The 20518-nt window shown below is 36.8% G+C and overlaps 2 protein-coding genes across 5 annotated transcripts; one reads left to right on the top strand and one right to left on the bottom strand.

Moving 5' to 3' along the window:
- Positions 1–11132, top strand: tnnt3a (troponin T type 3a (skeletal, fast)). 4 transcript variants are annotated; one of them, XM_074677408.1, is made up of 13 exons: positions 3–37; positions 169–182; positions 1220–1372; positions 3604–3621; positions 4340–4358; positions 4461–4506; positions 4588–4704; positions 7107–7184; positions 7355–7468; positions 7561–7673; positions 7763–7853; positions 8109–8149; positions 10946–11132. In XM_074677408.1, exons 1-13 carry the CDS (start codon positions 18–20, stop codon positions 10980–10982), a joined length of 861 nt encoding a protein of 286 aa, XP_074533509.1. In that variant the 5' UTR covers positions 3–17; the 3' UTR covers positions 10983–11132. The 4 variants fall into 4 exon arrangements, with proteins under 4 accessions (XP_074533512.1, XP_074533509.1, XP_074533513.1 ...); XM_074677412.1 differs by lacking the exon at positions 8109–8149 and adding an exon at positions 9574–9614; XM_074677409.1 differs by lacking the exon at positions 3604–3621.
- Positions 11133–15612: 4480 nt separating this feature from the next.
- Positions 15613–19488, bottom strand: LOC141797129 (myoblast determination protein 1 homolog). Its single transcript, XM_074678560.1, has 3 exons — positions 18505–19488; positions 17626–17707; positions 15613–16913 (listed from the first exon to the last, which is right to left on the bottom strand). The coding sequence occupies exons 1-3, from the start codon at positions 19093–19095 to the stop codon at positions 16696–16698; spliced, it is 891 nt and encodes a 296-aa protein (XP_074534661.1). The 5' UTR covers positions 19096–19488; the 3' UTR covers positions 15613–16695.
- Between the last annotated feature and the right edge of the window lie 1030 nt (positions 19489–20518).

Genomic DNA, 20518 nt, shown 5'->3' on the forward strand with positions numbered 1-20518 from the left:
CAAAGTCCACTGTCACCATGTCTGACACTGAGGAAGTGTAAGTTTAATCATTTAAAACCACAAATTTCACTTAAACTCAACCCTAATTAAATGCAATCTTTTAGAATAACTAATTGTGGATGATTCATTATCTAATCTGAATTCCTTTCTTGTGTTTTTGTCTTGCAGTGATCAGGTCGAGGGTAAGTGGCGTCTTTTTCCCCTTTTAGACACCAATAAGATCCCCTAGAATAAGGTCCAGGTCCAGTCCGGAGTTCCATGCTATTTCTGAACCCTGCCTAACTGATTTTCCATCCTCTTCAGAGAGTTATTTGCACTGGATAAATTTGTACGTTTGCAGGTTTGGCTTGACTCCTCCAGATTCAACTTGTGCAATAATGCTCTTTCTCTCATTAAAAAGCAAATCTGCACATTTCTTATCCTGCCGCTGCAGCGCGGCTGCAGGCACCTCTGCTGGCATCAGGACAGTGTCGAACACGCTAAATTTTTTAAGAACACAAGCTCTGCACTGACCTGTTGGCAACAAATCCTGCAGCTCTGCATGATCTGCAACCACACAGCCGCCCTGAGCTGAGGAGCATCCCGCCTGTGAGCTCCCGTCAGCTCAGGGGGGCTGCGTCGTGAATGCTTAGCATGGATCCCCAGTGTACCCATGTTTTGCATTCGTTTTCTGTAAAACTGGGTACAAAGGGGATCTTTTTGATAATGTTCTTCTGCTCCTCTCTTTCTCGGACGGACGTGAAGATTACGATGGTAAGCCGCAGCTCGCAGACCCCGGGTGATCTCGTGTCACTGATACTCACTTTTGGAAACGTGTGCTCTTACTTTTACATGGACTCTTCCGTGGCATGCTGGTTAACACTAACGTTACCTGAGATCAAAGCTGAGACACAGGTTGAAACAGCAGAACATGTCAGATCAGATTATTTCTCTTTGCAGTGAGTTGAAGTGCAGGTCTCTTCAGGAATCAATCACATTTCATCCATCAATGACTTACCATCAATGACTTACCTTTTCCCTCTTGTTAACTGCTTGCTGTCTTACTTGCTTTAGCGCCATCTGGTGGCAGTTCCCCCAAACTGCCCTGCAGTGACCTCCTCATATCTCACGTTTCCCCTGTCATCTACTCACCCTCCACCTCCTGTTTCCTCTCTCCTGCTTCCATTAACCCTCTCGCCGCCCTTCCTCTCCCCCTGGTGACTCGCTGCATGTTGTGTAGCTGTAGAAGAGGAGGTAGTAGAGGAGGTAGAGGTGGCCCCAGAGGCGGCCCCTGAGCCAGAGCCAGAACCAGAACAAGAACCAGAGCCAGAACCAGAGCCAGTGGTAGAACCAGAGCCAGAGCCAGAACCAGAACCAGAGCCTGAGCCTGAAGGTATGTGGCATGGAGGGGGGAAGGGGGTATTCTATCATCCTTTCCCAGGCGACAGGTGCGCTCCACCGGCTGCAGCCGGCCAGACAGACCACTAATCCTGATCCGCACACATGTTCACCATGTCTGCTAATGCTAACGCTACCTTCCTTTCACCTCTGCACAAAGTCAAAGATAAACGCAGCACTCTTTACTTTTTAAATGAATAATATGAACATACATGTAGTCAACTTTACCTTCACATTCACACGACTAATACCAAAAGGCTGAAACTTCCGCTCTGAACTCAAGTTTTAGGCTGATTTAAAGAGCCCAGGTCCAACACAACTCTAAGCTAGCCTTGGCTAATGTTTTGATAGAAATAATACAAAAAAGGGTAAGGGTTCTAATGCAACAATAAAAATAATACCAATAATTAGTTAGTGGTTAATTGGCCTTTTCATCGTGATTGGACAATAAAAGACAAAATTTTAGTTTAGAAAAGTGCGATGCTAACACATAAAGCATAGAATATAAATCTAATAATAAATAGTTTCATTTTAAGCATTTAAATTAACAACTGATATGAATATTCATATTTTATTAGTTGAACATTTTGCCTTACAGCTAATTTAAGCTACTTTTATTTAATTTAAATTGATGTTCTATTGCATTTTAGCTAATAAATTGGTTCATACTTTTGCTAATGACAGAATTTATTAATTTTTAAGTCTGATTCATATTCTATAGTTCTTGGATAAAACTTCATATAAGTTTTGGGAGATATTAGAAAAAAAATGCAAAAAATTTTTTAGCACAATTGTAAAATAAAAAACCTTGGGGGCTCTTGATTTTACACAAAATAAATAATAAATTGATTAATTAATTAATTAATAATATTGAAAAAAAATCAAGAAATTTAATGTTTTTGTAAAAAATAAATAAATAAATGAATAAAAAAGTTAATGGAAGTTTTACTGTAACAAAAAAAACAATAATTTTGTAATGCCAACATGTTGTTGAGTACACTTTAAAAAAATAATAAAAAATATATTGATTTAAAGAATTTAAATTCACAATTGTTATAAGAAATTGTATTTTAATACAGCAGTTCTTAAAAATTGAAATCACTGGTTTCGGAAGACATTTTTAAAAAAATGTTAGCATCAGTACCAAAAAAAATAGTATTTCTAAGGCTTTTAGTTTCAAATAAAATAATAAATTAGACTTTTTTTGCCTTTTTATGAATCAAGTTTTTAGTATTTATATCTACAGCTAACAATAATACAGATTCAAAGTGGCAAAACTTTATGAACTTTTGGCAAATTTTAACTTAATTGTCAAGTAAATGTTTACTTTTTTAATTTTCTCATTTTTAATCTATTGTTATTTTTGTATGTATAGAAATCAAGAAAGATAAACGTTTTGACTATTTAGTAAGCTCAAAAACAACTGTTAGCTTAAACGTTAGCATTCATCAATTTTCAGTGTTAAAATAAACAAATAGAGCCACTGGCCTTATTTCAGTCTAACACTACTTATACAACTGTTCCTCATGTACACTTAATACATTAAGTATTAAAAGTACATGATTGCTTTTGTCACTATTGTAGTTTCCCATGAAGGTGAACGTCTTCTATAAATGCTGTATCTTGAGCTGCTTCTCTTAAGGGAATGATATTGACCACAAAGCATGACAAAAAAACAAACCTTAAATTAAAAAAATAGGATAATTTCATCCTTATTAAAATGTATTGATCATGCTCTCATGCTGGTAAAGTTCCCCAAATGGGTGAAGCATTCACGTGCTGTATTTATGAGTGAATATAAAATAAAACAAAGTAAAAATAAGAACTTAAACATGATCAGATTTGTCCAAATTTGGCTTATTTTGCTGTAATAATGGCACCTGAATGCAGCATTAATAATTTATTCTCTGTCAAGCTGAAACAAGTGGCTTCAACAAACCTTTGCTTTAATGTAAATTCTCAATTATTTACCTTAATTTGACTGCACTAATTGTTAGCTGCTTCAAAATAAAAGTTTATTTCATCAACTTTTGCTGCACATTGTGCTGCAAAACTGGGAAATTATTTGAGAATTTACAAAAACAGAAGCTGCCCCAGGTTGACTGTCTGCCATAGATCTGTATTTTCACTGTTTTCAGCACATTTACTGGACAGTTAGCTGCTCTCAGCGCGCCTGCTAACACTGTTGTCTGTTCTGCTCTTGTTTTGGATGCTTGCTGCATGCAGAGGCCTATGAAGAGGAAGGTATGTTCATTTTAAGAATCTAATCTCAAAATCTGTCATTCTGGTTTTGGGGGGACCACCGTGTCCAGGTCGAACGCCTGCTGTTGACAAAATGTCTGTCCAAATTTTATCTGTCTGTCAAAAAAAAGAAAAAATAAATAAAGGAGCGCTGCCCAATTGGCACACAGAGATTGAACCTGAGAGAAAATTTGAAATACTTTTTTGGAAAAGTTTGAGAAAAGCTTAAAGTGGAAAAAAAGGGTGAAAGAATATGAAATGCTAACACGTGCTACACTGCGCAGCGACCCCACCGTTACTCTCTTGCTATGCCCCTCGTCATCTGCATGGCATGGAGGCTCCAGAATCTGGGTTTAGGAAAAAGGAAGAAAGAGGGGAAGTGTTAAGGTCTTTGCTTGTTTAAATGGTTTTGGGGTCAAGCCAAAAAGAAATGTCACATGCTGTAGGTAACTTTAGAAAACACAACCAGACTTAGAGATGAGTTTTGGTAAATACTTGGTTGAAACTTCACTTACAGCAAAGCGGTTCTTTGATCCCTTCTTTAAAAGACTTTCTTACTGTTATCTTTTTACCTCTTAATCAAACTCTAACTTTTTTTAATCTTGATCTGTGCTGTAGAGACAGAATCATTGATTTTAACCATGTAATGCCTGTGGAATAATCGGCTTTGTTGCTAACCCCATGACATGTACTTGTCCCCTCTTCATTCCCTAACCTGCAGAGGAGAAGCCAAAGTTCAAGTAAGTGTCCATCACATGTAATCCACCACACTTAGCAGTGATTTAAAAAGCACACAAAGATGATATCCCCTCCACTTAAAACACGAAAACTCTCACCTGCAGGCCCAGCGCTCCCAAGATCCCAGATGGTGAGAAAGTGGACTTTGATGTAAGTGGATCTGACCCAGGAAACTTTTCTGTTGATGTTTGAGCGTTTTCGTTCGACTGAGTCTGTCTCTTCGCTTCGCAGGACATCCAAAAGAAACGTCAGAACAAGGACCTGATCGAGCTGCAGGCCCTGATCGATGCTCACTTTGAGTGCAGGAAGAAGGAGGAGGAGGAGCTGATTGCTCTCAAGGAGAGAATTGTGAGTTTTCAGGGAGTCTGGGGAAGATCATGAAATAGTCACGGAACATGAAAATTACTTGGCTAGCTAAAGTTAGCCATAGCTGCTATAGCTAACATACGGTACTTGGTTAGAACATGAAAAGATGCGAGCTCAGTCACTTTATGTTAGACTTTTGGTCTTGTATTGGACACAAATAAGTATCTTTAAATTGATTTGTTGCCATTATTTTCACCTATTAATCGATCTAAACCACCACAGTTGTGATCTTTTTGGGTGTACATGCCAAGCAACATGACAAAAATATAAAACAAGCTGAAACATAAGTTCATAAACCCACCTAAGAAAATTTAACAACAATCTTCCAATGTTAAGAACAGACACGCAACTTTTACCTCTTTTTTAAATACTGAAGTGTGAAGCATTTGGCTTAGCTTGGCTTAACTTAGCTTAGCGTACCTTGAAACTGCTCGTTTGACTCCCACAAATAGCAACACATTCAATTTTCCAGCAGCTTTAAAAGTCAAATTCACAAGTCTCAAATAGTTTCATCAGCAGAAGTTGGGGGGAACTGCTGGACTGGTTTAGTGAAATGTTACCAAAGTTATTTAGTAACAGCTCCTTAAAGTTATAACTATCAATAAAATGAAGAGTGAGGTTATGTTAGCTCTGCTCGGTGAGGTTGGAGTTGGTAGATGAGCAGTGGTAGGACATAACCAGGTTTTACTAACGTTATACATTACAGACACATCCCTGGGCTGTGGGGAACATGAAACAGATAGTCTGCTCATTTTCTGGACACTAAACTACAAACTGAGTTTACAAAGTTTGATTGTTGACACTTTTCAAACAATACTGCAACGTAACTACAAATTAATATGTTACCTTGTCACTTCGCATCCGTAGAGAAGTTGTGTACAAGAAAATTAGTCCAAATGCACGTCTTGGTAAGAATTGCATCTTGACGCCAGTCCGTGATGGTGATCATGGGAAATGGAGTCATTATCCTAGAAAAACACTACCAATTCTGGCCAAAGGTGTCACTGCGATCTGCACCAAACAAAGAGTCCTCACATAGTCTTTTAAAGGATCTGAGGATGCTCACAACCCTGATACTTATAATCAACTTTTAGGGTCTTATATGTTGTCCCTGCTGGTTTTTCTTGAGAACTTTAGCTTTCTTCAGGTCATCAATATGTGTTTACATTGTTTTTTTTTTCCAGAGAGGGACTTTAAAATCCAGGAAGCTGATCAGTTGAGATATCTTGTGCTGTTTTCTCTGGGATGTTTCCCTGTGTTGGTGTAAAATCGGAGCTCTAATGAGCATCATTCTGCAGCTTGTGTTTCCTCGTCCAAACAACAGCCTTTCTGATTTTATTTTCTGGGAATAAACATAAATCTTTCTGCAGTTTCTGTAACTGAATGAAAAAAAAAAAATAGCTCCCTGCAAAAACATTAAAAAATATGTAAAATCTCACTTTTCTCTTCCCACCCTGCACACACGGCCACTTTCTGTCACTGTCACAGGGTTTTAAAGTCATGCTTAGCACAAATACTCTGAAAACTAAGTGTATAATCCTCAAAAAGCCCAACTTAATAGTTGACTAACATATGTAATTTGACTAGTTGTGTCTAGTTTTAGCTGCGTTATTGAATCCAGATAGGAAAAATGCTAACACAGCTAGTTAATAACAAAACAAAATTAAACTTCCAGAGCTGCTGAAGTTTTTAACAACCAAATTTATAGCTTGTTTTTTACTCGTCAGTGTTATATTTATCGAAGCTGTAGCATCAAGACTCACATAGAAGGAAGAAACTGGTCGCTTGGTCCTTTCTAAAGCCGGATAAATATCTCTTGGAGTAGGGCTTCAATGTGCTAATTCCCAAGTTATGTGTTCTTGTACATTTCCTACTAAAAATCTGAGATAAAAAGCAACAACTTCACTTTTCCAATTGCAAACTTCAGCTTTAGTGGGACCAGTAACAAAGAAAATAGTCTGTCAACTACTCCTTGTTAACCCCTTCCTGCCTGAATTAATTGACAATTAAAAAAATAGATTGTTTTTTTGTGTTTTTGCATTCTTACAGATGTTAAATTAAGTGGAGATTGTAAATTTGACTATAGACACACTAATTTATATGATATATATATATAGACATGAGATGGTTTGTGTAGAATATGACTAAACAGGAAATGATGAGACACAAAGGTCATTTCAGCTGCATCAAGACCTGACAGGGTGCGTCGCAAATTTTGTGACAACGGGCATCAAGGGGTTAAAGAGAAATAAGAATAATAATAAATCAAAATTTTAAACATGAAGGTCAAACTGCAGTTTCTTTAGCACAGAATACCCCCAAAATGTTGATTTTTGATGTATACAGCAACATGTGAAATGTTGTGTTTTGTGCCCGCCCTGCAGGAGAAGCGTCGTGCCGAGAGGGCCGAGCAGCAGAGGGTCCGCGCTGAGAAGGAGAAGGAGCGTCAGGCCAGACGCGAGGTCTGTGATTCTTAGATTACACTATTTCCTCAATCAGCAGCTCTTATGACGCCAAAAATAAAACCAACTTATAGTTTACTGTTAGTTTTTGATTGTTTATGTAGCTAGGAGGGGTGTTTGCTTTGTTTGCTGCTCCTGATGTCTCACTCTGACTTTTTCCCGTAAACCAGGAGGAGAGGCGAATCAGGGAGGAGAGTGACGCCAAGAAGAAGGCTGATGAGGAGGCGAAGAAGAAGTCAGCTCTGTCCAGCATGGGCTCCAACTACAGCAGCCACCTGCAGAGAGTCAGTATGACGCCGTACAAGCGGTGCACAGGAATCTGGATCATCCGTCCACTTAACAGCTTCTAAACAGGCTTCTCAATCTCATCCAACAGGCTGACCAGAAGAGAGGAGGCAAGAAAGAGACTGAGAGAGAGAAGAAGAAGAAGATCCTCGCTGCCAGACGCAAGCAGCTGAACATCGACCATCTGAATGAGGACAAGCTGAAGTATGAACCGACACTTCTTTCTTTTACGTCCTGTCAGGGAGACAGATCGATACACTCTGTGCTCACGTGCTGATGTGTTTGTCCTGCAGGGATAAGATCACTGAGCTGTATGACTGGATGAAGCAGTTGGAGTCTGAGAAGTTCGACCACATGGAGAGACTGAAGAAGCAGAAATACGAGGTGAGACTTCCTCCTACCTGTTCGTCTCTGTCACTCAGTGACAGTTAACTTTTTACCCGTTTATCAACAGCCTTATCTGCAGGAAGATTTCTACAATCCAAAACAAACCTGTGATCATGTTTTTAACTTGTCTTTTTTCCCCCAACACTAAACTTTTTCTTGATTCTTTCTTCTCATCGATGTTGGACTCCTGAGGGGAGCGTCCACCTTTTGTTTCAGATTTAAACTCGTGATCTGCTCTTTGATTCTCTCCAGGTTACAACCCTGCGTAAGAGAGTTGAGGAGCTCAGTAAATTGTAAGTAGAGCTGAGCAGTAGAGGTGTTTGGCTGTTAGCTTCAGGCTAGCTGCATGTTAGCATGGAGGAAAGTGAGGGGAGCCAGAGTGCCACCTGCTGGTCAGGAAAGGAGACGACACACCACCTGAAAACTAGACCTGAGAGCAAAAATTTTCAAGAGTTTGATTCAAAGGTTTACATCTATTTACAAAAATATGTGAATGAAAACTATCTAAATATTTGAAATTAGCAGTTCTTAAGATTTATAACTTTTTTAATTTTTTATTTTTTTTAATTATTAGGCACATGTCATGTTTTTGGCCAATAAAGTGCCATTATCATTATTATTGACTACTTTTAGTTTTAGTTTTGACTATTTTGTTTCATAAATTTCGGAGTAAAAAAGTCAGTTTTTCTGCAGTCACCTACAGAAAAACTCAACATTTCATTCAATATTTGTTTTTTGCTCAGTATTCCCACCATTTTTTTGTCATGATTCTTTCTTTTTTTAAAAATGCCAAAAAAAAAAAATATATATATATATATATATATATATATTATTTATGTATTTTTTTGTTCATTTTGAATTTTTTATTGATTTATCTACTTATTATTTATTTTTATTATTTAATTATTTATTTTATTTTTTTGGTAATGGCACTTATGGGCTTCCATACAAAGATAAGCAAACTAAAAAAAAACTTGAAAGACCATATAAAAATAGTCTTTTTTAGTGTCCCCACTAATATCTTTAAAATCCATTGAGTTTTGTCTTGATAGTATTTTTTAATTTTCCCAAAAAAAGGATGAAAAAAAATTGTTTCACTTATGACACTTATGGGCTTCCGTACAAAACTAACCAAACCAAAGAACTGTGGCCTGTTAAGACTCTATTAGGTTGGATTTTAGCCTTAAGGTACCTTCTATTCTTTCAAACAGTTAAATGTTATACTTAAATGTCCGTAAAAAAAATGTTTTTTTTATTATTTCCCAGATTTCACCGTCTGCCCCATATATGCTCTGCTGTTTCACCTGTAGTCCAGTTGGTGGCAGCAGTGCGCTCACAGATCTGTTAAACCGCATTTTCATTCTCATTTTTTTTAAGCTGTTTTTAAAGAAAAATGTCTGTAAGAATCAAACTCTTGAATTTATGAGCAGTTAAATGTTAAAAGTACATATTACGGTGGTGTTGGGATTACTGCTCCTCCGCTCTGTCCTGATTTGAAGCTAGCTTTCAGATCCAGGTGTGTGGTGCAACAGGTAAGTCAAAGAGGCTTTAGAGATAGCTGTCGGGTCATGCAGCCTCGTTTGTGTTTCCCATGATGCCTCAGTCTTCAGCTTTCAGCCCTTGGAGCCGCTTAAGGAGCACAGAGGTGAATCCTTCCCCTCAGAGGTAAATGTGTTCAGGTGTGTGCTAAAGCTGCTGCTGCTGTGTCGTCTTTCAGGTGCTCACGTACAGGAACCGCATTGATGTGTTACAGAAGCAGTAAGTAGAGCTGTAGCTGCTGCGTTCACTGACACTCTGCGTGAACCCTTCCCTTTAGACAAATTTCATAACATTTCAGGACATTTAAATTTAAAGACATCTAATCCACTCAATCAAAATTAAGTGGGTTAGATGGAAGTATCCGTTTTGTGTACAGTTCCTATTGACCTTCTTTGCACTGAATTTTTTCAGTTTTGTCACAAAATAGCAAGAATTTAGATTTTTTTGATTTCTTGAGTTAATTTTAAAGCTAAAGGAGATTTTTGTTGACTTCAATTCAAAAAAAAAATCTGGAAATTTTTTTTTTTCAACCAAAAGTCATTTTTAACAACCTTAAATTCTATTTTTTTTTTTTTTTTTACATCTACAATCTACATCTATAATCTGCTCAGAGGTTTAATTTCAACATCAGCTAACTGGTGAAATATATATATTAAAAATAAATAAATAAATAAACAGCTTGCCGGTAAATGTAAAAATTCTAGTCCATCTTGATTACTCTAAAAAATATTGCCAACAAGCTCACATACAAATTTTAGGTTGAATTATTTTGGTCCCATTTTAAATCAAATCTTTCTTTTTTTCCTTTTCTCTAAACATCAGTTTGACTTTACTGATAAAATTTATGTTTTGTCTAAATATATTGACTTAAATGTCGATATAGATGGTAAATAAATGTATTTACTATCATAAAAAACAACTGTGGAGTATTGAGTTTGGTTACTGTTGATCTTGATCCAGCCTGAAGAGGTAAGTGCTGCATGAGCCTGTTTTACATCTTTTTGCATGTCGCCTTCAATTCCTTCAAATATGTTAATCTGTGCGTGACTTTTTATGTTTTTGATCTAAAAAATGTTTTATCTGAAAGTATTTTGTGAGACAGTTTAGTCTCTTTTCAGTTTTGTCCAAATATTTTCAACACATAAAAAAAGTTAACTTTATTGTTGATTTTCTTTTGAAATTTGCTGTAGCATAAAAATCTTTTGTAGCTAACTACTGTGGCTGTAAGTTGAAGGTCTTTCACATCAGATAAATTTGCAAAAACTTATGAAAATCAAATTAAAAAGTCATTAAAGTGCTCAAAGTACATTTTAATGTTAAGTTTATATGTTGCAAGATACAGAATGGGCTGAACAAACTGTTTGGTGTATGTCCAGCAAAGCTAACGTGAAAACATAAAGCTAAGTTGTTAACGTCACGTTTTAAGTGGCCTCTGAGATGTTTCTGAGAACATTAATGAACAGAAATGTTAATTTTTTTACCTAAAGCTGAAGTTTTTTAGGAGAGGGGCTCTGATGTGTTTCCATATCTCTGTGTTTGTCGCATTACAGCAGCAAGAAGGGAGCCGCCGCTCGCCGCAGAAAGTAGACTGGCCCGCCCTGCTTCTGCTCAGAAACCAAACTGCGATTGTCCCGTACACACGCCTGATGAAACAACAAACACTGTGGCGAAGGTCGTAGCTCAGAAGAAGCCAGTACCGCTGGGGTTTACTTTGTGGTTATCAACCCACGTCCTGATACACGAAACTAAGAGCCTTTAGCTGCTGTTCACTAGAAAATCTAACTTAAGAAATGTTCGCCATCTCGCTTCCTCGCCCTCCACTGTTTGGTTCTCAGTATTTTTGTAAATAAAGTGTGACTCTTCAAGCCATGTCTGTAGAGCTGTTGTTATTCATAAATCAATAAAGTTCAGTATTTTTAGCCATGTAATTTTAAAGTCGTTTGTTCAACACTGTTTTCAACCGCAGAGTTGAATTGAACTTATTTAGCTGGATGTGAAGGTTCTGCAGCGTCAGAGCTGGGCGTTCATTGACCTACAGTGTCACTTTTTTCTTTACACACTGCAAAAACTGAAATCTTATCAAGTGTTTCTGTCTTATTTTCAGTAGAAAATTCCTTTTTAGACTCAATATGTGCCAAATTCACATGACCAATCCAGAAAAATGTCTTGTTTAAAGTTATTTAAGGACAAAAATGAGGTCTGAATTGCTCGTAACCAGTAAAAAAAATCTGCCAATGAAACAAGAGAAAAGTTACTTGTATTAAGACATTGCTCTAGTCTTAAGGAAATTTTTAAGCAATTTTTTCTTGTTCCATTGGCAGATTTTTTTACTGGTTACAAGCGATTCAAACCTCATTTTTGTACTCTGATAACTTGAAAAAAGACATTTTTTCTGATTGATAAGTCGAAAGTGGCTCACATCGAGTATAATAAGACAATTTTTACTTAAAAAAAAGACAAAAAACACTTGATAAGATTTCAGTTTTTTGCAGTGCAGAGTTGATTAAATTATATGAATATTTATTTTCATAAGCAGGGAAAAGCTTTGAAGGTTTAATATCAAAATTAACAGTTTTAAAACACACTACTGCAAAAATAAGACTCCACACAAGCAGAAAAAGCTGGTAAAAGTAAATTAAGTCCAAATGATTAGCATGACAGCTAAGTAGCTATTGTAGCTGCAAACCACTGGGACAAATTTATACTATAAACAGTCAACTTATCTGTCAGTTTTTAAGACTTTAATGTATAATTTTATCAATTAGAAGCACAATTATTATTAACGGCTTCATAGATACTTCAATTTCACAGTTTTGAAAGACTTAGCATATTTTTTAATAGCCATGAGTAGCCTAAGATACCAGTTCGTCCTTACTCTTCACAGTTCAGCTAAATAGCAACTTAGAAGGGAGTTTCTGATGATCTTGAAAAAGTCTTCCTTCTACATATATGCCTGATTATAATCCACACTTTAAAATGAGATTATCAGCGCCAACATTAAAGGGTTACAGTTATATTCTAATGTGTTGCTTCTTACCTTCTTGATTGGGTCGGGCAGGACGGTCTAGGTTTCCATGACAACACCACGTCAACTGACGAAGTTTAGCGGAGAAGAGACATATACTGTGTTTTTCTCTGCTGAAGACGATTTCTGTGATTAATTTTGTAGTGATGGTGGACAGTGGAGCCTAACTGTCAAACAGAAAAAGGACAGAAGAGCAGAGGAAAGATAAACAGGAGAATGATACAGCCTGAGCTAACGGCTAACAGGAGCTCAAACTGTTTGTGCTAATGTTGACTCCAACCCACAGTCAGCAGTTATTCTGCAGTGGTCTGTTCAAACTTGAGAGTCTATCAATAAAATGAAGAGTGAGGTTACGTTAGCTCTGATTGGTAGATGACTGGCAGGTCATAACCAGGATTCACTGACGTTACACATTACAGACATGTCTCAGAGCACCGGGCTGCTAGCTGCGCTAATATCAACGGCTACTGAACTCCTTACTAACTGACAGTGTTAGCTTGTTGTCACGTTAGCTTACAGATACGTCAGAGCACCAGGCTGCTTGCTACGTAACTGTTCTGATGAATACCTTACCTCAGCGCGTTGTATCTGGTAAAAAGTTTTCTTGAACAAAGAAAATTTGCTTCGATCCAATCTTCTATGAATTCCAAAACAAACACACGCCTCACCAAAAGTCTCCCTGACACTGTGTGTGAGGCTCCGGGCCTGAAGGTAGTAAGGCAGTCCAGTTAAAACAGATCCTCCTCATAGCATCTTTAATATGAAAGAAGTCAGTGGTTTTCTTTGGTAGCACTCACTTTTAAGAAAACAGGGATATTTTTTGTGCCCGTTTTATTTGACAGTGGTACACGGTTGCTTTGCATTGTCACACAAGCAACAAAAACAAAGCAAGGGAAAAAAATAGGGAGTTCACCTGAAACTCAAGTTAAGTTTATGAAGCACATTTAAGCTACAAAGAAATTCAAAATGCTTCACAAAAAAAAACATAAAAAATAATCATTACAAAGGTCAGCAAAACACACTGAAGAAAACTTTTGAATTCTGGGACAGAAAGTAGACCTGTTCCTGACCACCTGAGCAGTCTGGATTGTTCTTACTGAGAGTGAAGATCACTGCCTCTAAACAATTCAGAGCTTCATAAGCTAGCAGCAGTACTGGAAAGTCTGACTTTTATAAGCACACAATGTTTAAAACTTTTCGACCCTTTTCTATTTTGAGATTCTGTAGGTAGGTTCAGTCCACAGGACTTAAAAATAGTTATTAACACCTCTAAAATGCACAGAAACTGTATGAAAGTCTTTAGCAAGAATCTTCAACCTGCAGCTCTGGAGCCTCATGTGGCTCTTTGACTCCTTTGCAGTGGCTCCTTGTATCTTTGGAAGAATAGTATTGATATATTTTTGTTTTCTTACAGAGGATATTGGTGATTAACGACGTTGACGCAAAATAAAGTCATGTTAAAATTTTGTTAAACGAAATATGCATCATCTCTTGCTATAAGCATCCATTTTTAGAATTTTTCCTGATGTATTGATATTTCATTTTTTTCTCATTTCTGTGAATTTTTGCAAATTTTGTAAATTTCTTTTTCTTTTTTTTACAAAAGAAAATGCAAATTTGTGCAATTTTTTTTTTAAAAATTAAGCAAATTGTTGGAATTGCATTTTTTAAAAGTTTTTTTTGCAAATGTATAAAAATGTTGGATTATAAGCACTTTTTAAGTTTATTCTTTTTTATGTTGCAAACTTTTGAAATTTTGTAAAATTTTTGAAAAATGGTTAAAAAAGACTGCAGGACTAAAAAAATGAAGCAACTTACTGAAATTTTGTGAATTTTGACAAGTTATATAATTTATTACATAACTTTTTTTTAATAATTGTAAATTTATTAAAAATCAGAAAACTAAGACATCACATGTACAATTTTATTAACACAAAAAAAACTTCTTGTTTAGATTATTAAGCATTCGATTTTTACTATGTTTAGAATTTTATACACTCTGTGGCTCCTGAATGAATTTAATCTCGGTGAACTGAGGCAAAATGACCTCTATAAGAGTTAAGTTTGCAGACCCCTGGTGTATAGGCATGATATGAAAGTCTGCTTCAGATAAATGAGGACCAATTCTTATGTGTATTTCCTTAAATTGTCAAAGATTATATAGTTTGAAAAAGATTTTCTGTTCCGAACAAACACACCCACAGTTTGATGAACTTGAACATCATAACCATGCACAATGAAACTGTACAGGTGTTATGGTTACAGGTTTTTTTTTTTTTTTTGGGGGGGGGGGGGGGGGGGGGGGGGGGGCAGCTTCATAGAGTTTTCCCACAGCAGAGGAGTCACAGGCTGAGATGTCTAGGAACCACGTGGTCTACAGTATATCTGCAGTTCTTTATGACCACAAGAGGGCAGCACCACTCTTGGATTAAAAAACAAAACAAAACAGAAGGCTGCAGCTTTTCACAGCTCGTTTTTCCAATCAAAGTCACTCACTTTTCTTTGTCTTTGGAGTAAATATGTTTTTAGTGTTTGTTCAAAAAGACAAATGGTGACGACATTACAAAAGTTTTTATATAAAAGTCCTTATTTACATCCAGTATCAAACTAAATATAAGGACAAATTTTGAAGACAAATGTTCAGCTTTTGTTTCATGGCACAGTCACTGTACCATAAAATGTTAAAGGAAAATTAAATAAAGCTGTATATATTTTTTTTTCCTTTTTTTCTTTTTAAATTGGAGATTAGTAATTATTAAGTATTTGAAAATATAATAGTTTCACCCATAATTATAAGGCTTAAATAAAAGGTTTTAAAATGTGTTGGGTAAAATGCATACAACTTATTTTTATTTTTTTATTATTTTCATTTTTTGCTTGAACCAAATTCACTATTTAAAAGCTTTTATGGCTTAATTTGTCTTGGCTGAGTCAGATAACAAAAAATAAACTGAGAAGGATTTATTTTTGAAGTCTTTGAAGGTGTATCTGCTTTCTGTTTCATGTTGAAAAGTGATTATTTTTAGTCATACAAAAAACTATTGTGCCATTTATGGTTAGAGAACAGAAAATGTGAAAAGATACCCAAATTCAGATGATGTGGTTTCAAACATTGTTCGCTAAAGACGAAGGTGACGTGAAGGAGCCGAGAGCCGTGAGTGTTTAGTATAAATAAGTTCATTTATTTGACTGTCACTCAGTTTTCAGATGTATAAATATAAAGTTTAACATTTTCACAACAAACAAGCACATACAGACGGAAACATTAAATACATAATTAATACTTTCAGTTGGAACAATCAGCTCTTATTTACAGAATATGTACACAAACAGAAAAATGGTCCTCCGCTGCAGTGAATGAAAATGAAATTAAGTTGAACTTGGAGGTGTGAGCCTTACATTTTTACAAATGTCTGTTAATTCTTTTTCATGTGTCGTCTTTTAATTAAAGCTTCTTCTTTTTTTTTTAATCCTGAGGGAAGTGAACAGCTGGGGCTTTTCAGACTTCAGATAGACGAAAGTGGAGGAATGTAAATGGATGTTTTTCTTTTTTGGGCCTCCGTCCTTCATCGGATAGACTAAATACAGAGAGGAAGAAATCCATCTGACCGGCTCAGCTGAGCCTCTTAGAACAAGGACTTTCATAACTTAGAAAACAATAAAATACAGCAAAAGAACTGAACTGATTAACACTTCTCAGTGATTCGGTTAAAAATGTAGAAAACTACATTTCCCAGCATTCCAGTGGCTTTGTATGAAACTACAAATATACAGCAGGAAAGAAGAATCCAGTTAAAATTCACTGAAGGAAGGTCATTCATGTCAAGAAAATAAATCCAGGTGATACATTTTGGAATGATGTAAAAAAATTACCTTTGGAAAATAAAATCTAAACTTTGGTTTGATGGTTGCTTTGTTTAGTTTAATTCATTTAAATTTATTTAAAAGAGTTAATAGTTGATTAAGACTTTGTTAAGGGTCATTAAAGTTTTTTTTGTTTCGCTTTGTGAAGCTCAAATAAAGTCAGTTGATGTTATTTTTAATTTAAGTCCCAAACTTTTTTTTTTTCTCCTAGCATGAATGACCTTCCGTACTTCCAGTTAAAAAAACTCTCAAACAGGTGTGAAGTTTTGTTCTTTGGTTTCAAATGATTCAGTTTTGATGAAAACAGGTGTGAAGTTTCAGTTCAGCCCGATAACTTTAAGAATTTGTGTGTGTGTTTGGTTTTTAACGACTGGACGGTGTGATCGGTGTTAATGTCCCAGCTGTGAGGGTCTATAGGACTTGGTAGATCAGGTTGGGGTCCTGGCTGGCGGTCGGTGAGGGGATCTGGACAGACCCGGGGGCTGCTGCCTCTCTAGTGGCGTCTGTGGGCGGGGAGCCGGGGCCGTCTGCGGCGGGCAGCAGGCTGCTGTCTGTGGAGATCCGCTCCACGATGCTGGACAGACAGTCCAGGCTGGAGACCACCGAGCTCCTCTGGCTCTTCAGACCTCCTGCAGGAGACAAAACAACAGCTGAGTTAGAGACAGAAAATTCATGTTGGATGTTTTTGTGTCAAATATCAAAATAATCCTGATGAGAGTGAAGACTGAGGTCAACAACTTCCAACCAAAAGCTTTTTTTTTTTATTTCTACAAAACCATAGTTAATAAAATAAATACAAAATAAAATTTTGATTCAGCACAAAACTTTACGTTTTTATAATTTTATCCTTGTTTTTGTACAAAATTTAATTTAATTATTGTTTTTTTTTAGCTGTTAGGCTTATTGTGATAATTAAACAGATCTACCAAAAATAAATATGTAATTTTTATTTATTTATTTTTTTAAACAAAAAAGTTTTTTTTCTTCTTCTTCTTCTCTTGTTTGCTTGTTAAGAATAAGGTAATATTTTATTTAAGGGGTCAAAACGTGCATATGAAATTTTCTGACATCATCACCTTAAATTATTAAAACAAAATAAAAAAAAAACTTTGGTAAACTCTTGTTTTTGACTGATTTAAATCTTAATTTCAACAAAATATTTTTTTAACAGACAAAAGAACAAAGTGGAGGATTTAAAGAGACAGTTTGAATTATTTAGTTTTAACCGAGTTCTGTTTTTTCTTCCAAGGCTAAAAAAAAAACATTACAGCCAAATGACTTTCCTGTTAAAATTTCATAATTAATAAACACTGTAACGCTGTTAATGGCTTTTATTCTTACCGTTCTGAGTTTCTGAGAAGTAGGAGCTGCTGTCGTAACTTCCTCTCCTGTTGGACTGACAGCTTGGCCCGTTAAAATCCGCCTGGAGAAGGAAAGAGAAAGAGATATTTAATTTAAAAACCACACTTAAAACAACATCAACAGTAAAGAATTTAGAGAAGAGGGGTTCGGATATTCTGTAAATGAAAACGAAAATGAAACTACATTTTAGAAGAATGGAGTTAAAGCGGATCTTAGAATTAAAAATGTAGAAAGAGAAAACTTTTTAGATCTGTAACACAGCACTGATGTTGGAAAAAAAAATCCCCATAATAAAATGACTGAACTGCATTCATTAAACAAATTCTCGACAAATTAATAAACTTTAAAAAATGCGCAATAACTGTGACACTGGGTCACACACTTTAGAAAACTTAAGTCGTTATGAAAATGTGACTTTCATAAAATCACGTTAGGCCTATTACAAAAGAAATCGTCCTGTCATTATAGACTGAGGATTTACTGAAATAAAAAAATTAAACCATTAATTTTGTGTTTCGCTTTGTTTTGAGATCATGTGCGCAGAAATTTACAATTTATCCAAGCCATACGGAAATATTCAAAGATTTGGAATCGGACACAAAACTAGGAAAATACTAAAGGAGGAAAAAAAACTTGTTTATAAAAAGCTGAAGAACAAATCTGACGCAACAGATTAAAAAAAAAAAAACATTTTAAAGTGAATTATTAATTCAACACAACTACAGAAAGCTTAGTCAAAAAATCTCGTGCGTAAATGCGCATTGGAGAGACATTTGGCCACTTTTAAAGACTGAACAAAAGCCTCAGACTCTCCCAGACCCCCTTCCCTCAGTCACACCTGTCAGCCCCGGAACTCACCATGCCATCGGAGCAGTTGGAGCGCGGGCTGGAGGCGTCTGAGTCCCCGCTGTAGTGCTCCAGCACCGGGTAGAAGCCGTCGTCCTGGCCGCCGCGCAGCAGCGCCTGGAGGGACTCGATGTAGCTGATGGCGTTGCGGAGGATCTCCACTTTGGGCAGCCGCTGGTTGGGGTTTGCGGACGTGCAGCGCTTCAGGGTCTCGAAGGCGTCGTTCACCTTGCTGAGTCGCCGGCGCTCCCGCATCGTGGCCGCCTTCCGCCGGTCCGCGTTGGTGGTCTTCCGCTTGCAGGCCTTGCAGGCCCAGAGCAGGCAGCGGCCCGCCTGGTGGTGCCCGCTGGGCGCACGGACGTGCTCGTCGTCCTCTCCCTCGCCGTGGTGATGGAGGTGCAGGAGGGAGGACGGAGAGGAGGAAGAGGAGGAGGAAGGGGAGGGTGAGGACGAAGAGGAGGAGTCGTCCGGCTTCAGCAGGCCCACATGGACCAGCCTCGGGTCCAGGTCCTCGAAGAAGTGCATGTCGCTGGTGTTGAAGCAGGGGTCGTCATAGAAATCATCTGCGGCCGGGATGGGGAAAGAGATATCCGACAGCTCCATGGTTCAGTCCCAAACAGCCAGGAGGAAAAATCCAGTGAGGCGTCTTCAGCCTGAAACAAACTTTTAATTCAGGAAAGAAGAAGAAGAAGAGGGGGACCAATGAGAGGAGAGGAGCTCTGACTGACTGGAGGAGTTTCAGGGTTCAGGGGGGAATGTAGAGTCCTATCACAAACTGTTCTGTCCTCTCAGCTGTTGACCTGCTTCACTTTATACCTGGGACACACGCGGGGGGCGGGGTCAGCACCACGACGGCTGCTGGGGACTGACCAATCAGAGTGCAGCAGGAGGGGTTTACAACTTTACGGTAATTAGTGTACAATTACCCCTAACAGAGCAGTAACAGCGGGATAATATACTGCTGCACACAGCGGGGGACTCACACATGTGCTCAGTGTTCAAGTGTTCAACTCAAACACTGGAAGAATAAAGAAACTGGTTTTATTTTCTATTTGAATTATTTGTTTTTAACGTTATTATTGTTAGAAGTTGTGATTATAGAGACTTTATAAATATTTTCAGAAGAATAAAATTAAAGTGTTTCAATGAGGCATGGCTGTTTGTGTGACTTTGAACAGAAATGAAAACTTCACTTTGAGGCCTCTGAAATCCAGGAGGCCTGTGGATGCAGGCCTACTCTACAATGTTTTAAAACAGCAAAATAAATTTCAGGGAAGTAATATAGGCTATGTATAAAAATACTAATTCCAGATTATCTAAAGGAATTAGTTAAGAACATCTCTTATTATTTACAGGTTTGTGTATTTTTTTGTTTGTTTGTTTTTGGGTCAAAAGCTGTGAAAACAGAAAGATTATTACTGAAAAGAAGCCATTTAACATCAATTCTTTTTCATTTCTGTCATAAAAATACAAGAAAAAAGGATCAAAATATGATTTGATTCTAAATAATAATTAATTTCATTTAAAAAAGCAATAAAAAAAAAGTTAGCAGCTGCTTGGTTGTACAAAATAAGACATATTTATGTTTTAATTCACCACCAACAGCTGTTAGTTGAATAAAATTAAAATGTTTTCTTCTTAATACTTTAAATTAAAACCATTATGTAGAAAATAATGGGACTCTGGCATTGTAAAACATTACACTTTGAAACCTGATAACCAAAAATGGTGTTGAAAATAGTGGAAATGATATTAAAATGAAAATTAATTTACTAAAGTTGTCATATTAAAAATAAAAAAAGAAATGTAGGGTTTGCTCCAGCATTATTCTTGCATACAGCTCTGACTCCTGACCTTTGACCTCTTTGACACTGCCTCTTTTCTTGTAGTTATGACTTGAATAATAAAAAAGTTAATCAAAAGAGAGATTTAATTTAATTTTTTCTTTTGCTGATTTCTTCAATAATGCGTCCAAAATCAGCAGATTGTTTCATAATTGGCCTATTTGAATGTCTTCAGTCTGCTT

Source organism: Halichoeres trimaculatus, unplaced genomic scaffold (genome assembly GCF_033239565.1).
Source record: "Halichoeres trimaculatus isolate MK-OKI-2021-1 unplaced genomic scaffold, fHalTri1.1 fHalTri1_scaffold_10, whole genome shotgun sequence".
Lineage (NCBI taxonomy): Eukaryota > Metazoa > Chordata > Actinopteri > Labriformes > Labridae > Halichoeres > Halichoeres trimaculatus.